At 39.9% G+C, this 2433-nt stretch overlaps 2 protein-coding genes across 2 annotated transcripts; both read left to right on the forward strand.

The window, feature by feature from the left end:
- Window positions 1-239: 239 nt before the first annotated feature.
- LOC112504704 lies at window positions 240-1175 on the forward strand. The gene has a single exon (XM_025108647.1). It carries the CDS (start codon window positions 240-242, stop codon window positions 1173-1175), a length of 936 nt encoding a protein of 311 aa, XP_024964415.1.
- On the forward strand, window positions 1172-2008 carry LOC112504702 (ATP-dependent DNA helicase PIF1-like). The gene is made up of 2 exons (XM_025108645.1): window positions 1172-1904; window positions 1992-2008. Exons 1-2 carry the CDS (start codon window positions 1172-1174, stop codon window positions 2006-2008), a joined length of 750 nt encoding a protein of 249 aa, XP_024964413.1.
- Window positions 2009-2433: the final 425 nt, after the last annotated feature.

The raw sequence follows: 2433 nt of genomic DNA on the forward strand, positions 1-2433 counted from the left end.
GACTTGTGTCTGCAAATCCAGCTGAAGGAGAGCGGTTCTACCTACGCCTACTTTTGTCTCATATTACTGGGCCTACTTGCTTTGAAGATCTATATAGTTTCAACGGCTTGCTGCACCCTACATTTCGCAAAGCATATCTTAAGAGAGGGTTAATAGAGAACGATGACAGCTTATCCCAATGTCTTGGAGAGGCCTCCTTATTTCAATTTCCGGCTGCTCTTAGGAGGTTATTTGCCACGATGTTGATTTATTGTGAGCCAGGAGATGTTCGCAAGTTATTGGATGACCACTATGATTCACTCTCTGAAGATTATATGCGACAATGTGAAAGTGCTAATCGAGTCCGTAATCTGGTTCTAACTGATGTCCTCGTTTTTCTACAGTTTATGGGTAAGAGTCTTGATGATTTCGATCTTCCAATGGTTGATGCAAATTCAAATTTTCAATCTGGAGAATTTCGTGAGGTACAAGAGGAATGCTCTATAGTTGTGGAAGATGAACACTTGCGTGCCCGAGACTCTCTGAATTCCGACCAGAAATATGCATATGATGAGATCATGAGGCATGTAGACGAGGATTGTAAAGGAGTGTTCTTTATAGATGGTCCGGGTGGAACCGGGAAGACTTTTTTGTACAAAGCTTTGCTTGCCAACATCCGTTCACGTGGTCTTATTTCTCTCGCAACCGCTTTGGCGGGTGTTGCTGCCAATAATATGCCTGCAGGGGGAACAGCTCACTCTAGATTCAATATTCCTCTAAACCTTGATAATAACTCGATGTTCAACATAAGAAAACAGAGTGGGGCTGCTAAATTGATTCGAGATGCAAAAATAATCATCTGGGATGAAGCGTCGATGGCAAAGAGGCAGGCGGCGGAGGCGCTCGATCGAACAATGCGAGACATCATAGGGGTGGCACTCCCATTCGGCAGAAAGATAATGGTTTTGGGGGGTGATTTTAGACAAGTATTACCAGTCGTGAGGTGTGGAACCCAAGTACAGATTGTAGATTCTAGCTTGCGGATGTCACCTCTTTGGGCAACGATTAAAAAGATACGGCTAACGCTCAATATGAGAGCACGCACTAATCCATGGTTTTCGGAATTTTTACTAAGAGTCGGTGATGGAGATGAAGAAGCGGTGGACGAAAGCTTTATTCGCATCCGGATGACATGACCATTCCCTATGCTGATAAAGGTAAGTCAAAAGATGCGCTGATTGACGCGATCTTTCCATCTCTGATAATCAACGGGGCTAATTCAGATTATATCATTTCAAGGGCGATATTGTCAACTAAAAACGAGAATGTCGACGAGATTAATGATCAGTTGATCGACAAGTTTTCTGCAGATGAAAAAATATACTACAGCTTCGACGAAGCAAAAGATGATAAGAACAACATCTATCCGATGGAGTTCTTAAATTCTTTAACTGTTAGTGGTTTGCCTCCTCATTACCTTCGTCTCAAGATCGGATGCCGAATAATACTATTACGAAATATCGATCCCTCGAATGGATTGTGTAATGGCAGTAGATTGATATGCAGAGGCTTTCAACAGAACGTCATCGATGCAGAAATAGYTGTTGGTCAGCATGCTGAAAAGAGAGTATTTCTTCCGAGAATTCCCTTATGTCCGTCTGAAGACAACATGTTCCCGTTTAAGCTGAAGAGAAAACAGTTTCCAATTTGGCTTAGCTTTTCTATGACAATCAATAAAGCTCAAGGCCAAACAATTCCGAATGTAGGTGTTTATCTACCGGAATCAGTTTTCTCATATAGGCAACTTTACGTGGCATTGTCCAGAGGGATATCATGGGGGAATACGAAGGTGTTAGTGAAGCATGTTAAAACATTCAATCGTGCCGGAGTCTACACCTCAAACGTCGTCTATCAAGAAGTTTTACGTGATGAATAAGGTATAATCAACAGTTATATTATTACACATTTTGTACCATATGTTTCTATTAAAACCATTGCGCCATTTTTTGCAGGAAATATTTACGGATGAGTGCATCACGAAAAACAAACAACAGTTCGAATATACGGATGAACATTATTTTACGAACGATTGTATTTCTTTGTTCATTCAAGAATTTCAAGTTTTGTAACGAGCTCTGAGTAGATGGTTTCAGAAATCCGACATATATGCAATTTTCTTTTCATTTGATCTTGCTAACAAACAAAATTGACCTTCAGCTTTATATATTAGTTGACTTGTAAAATAACCACATAAACTCATGATTCAAATCCAAACTAATGTTTTCGAATTGTGATTTACTCGCGCTGCATCGCGCGGGTACACCACTAGTATATATATATATATATGTATATATATATATATACTAGAAGCGTACTCGCGCAATGCAGCGAGATACATCATGTTTTTAATATTTCATTTTATTCTTTATCTCAGTCGATGTATAATATGGCTTT

This window comes from Cynara cardunculus, unplaced genomic scaffold (assembly GCF_001531365.2).
Source record: "Cynara cardunculus var. scolymus isolate 2C unplaced genomic scaffold, CcrdV1 Un_Scaffold_6559, whole genome shotgun sequence".
Lineage (NCBI taxonomy): Eukaryota > Viridiplantae > Streptophyta > Magnoliopsida > Asterales > Asteraceae > Cynara > Cynara cardunculus.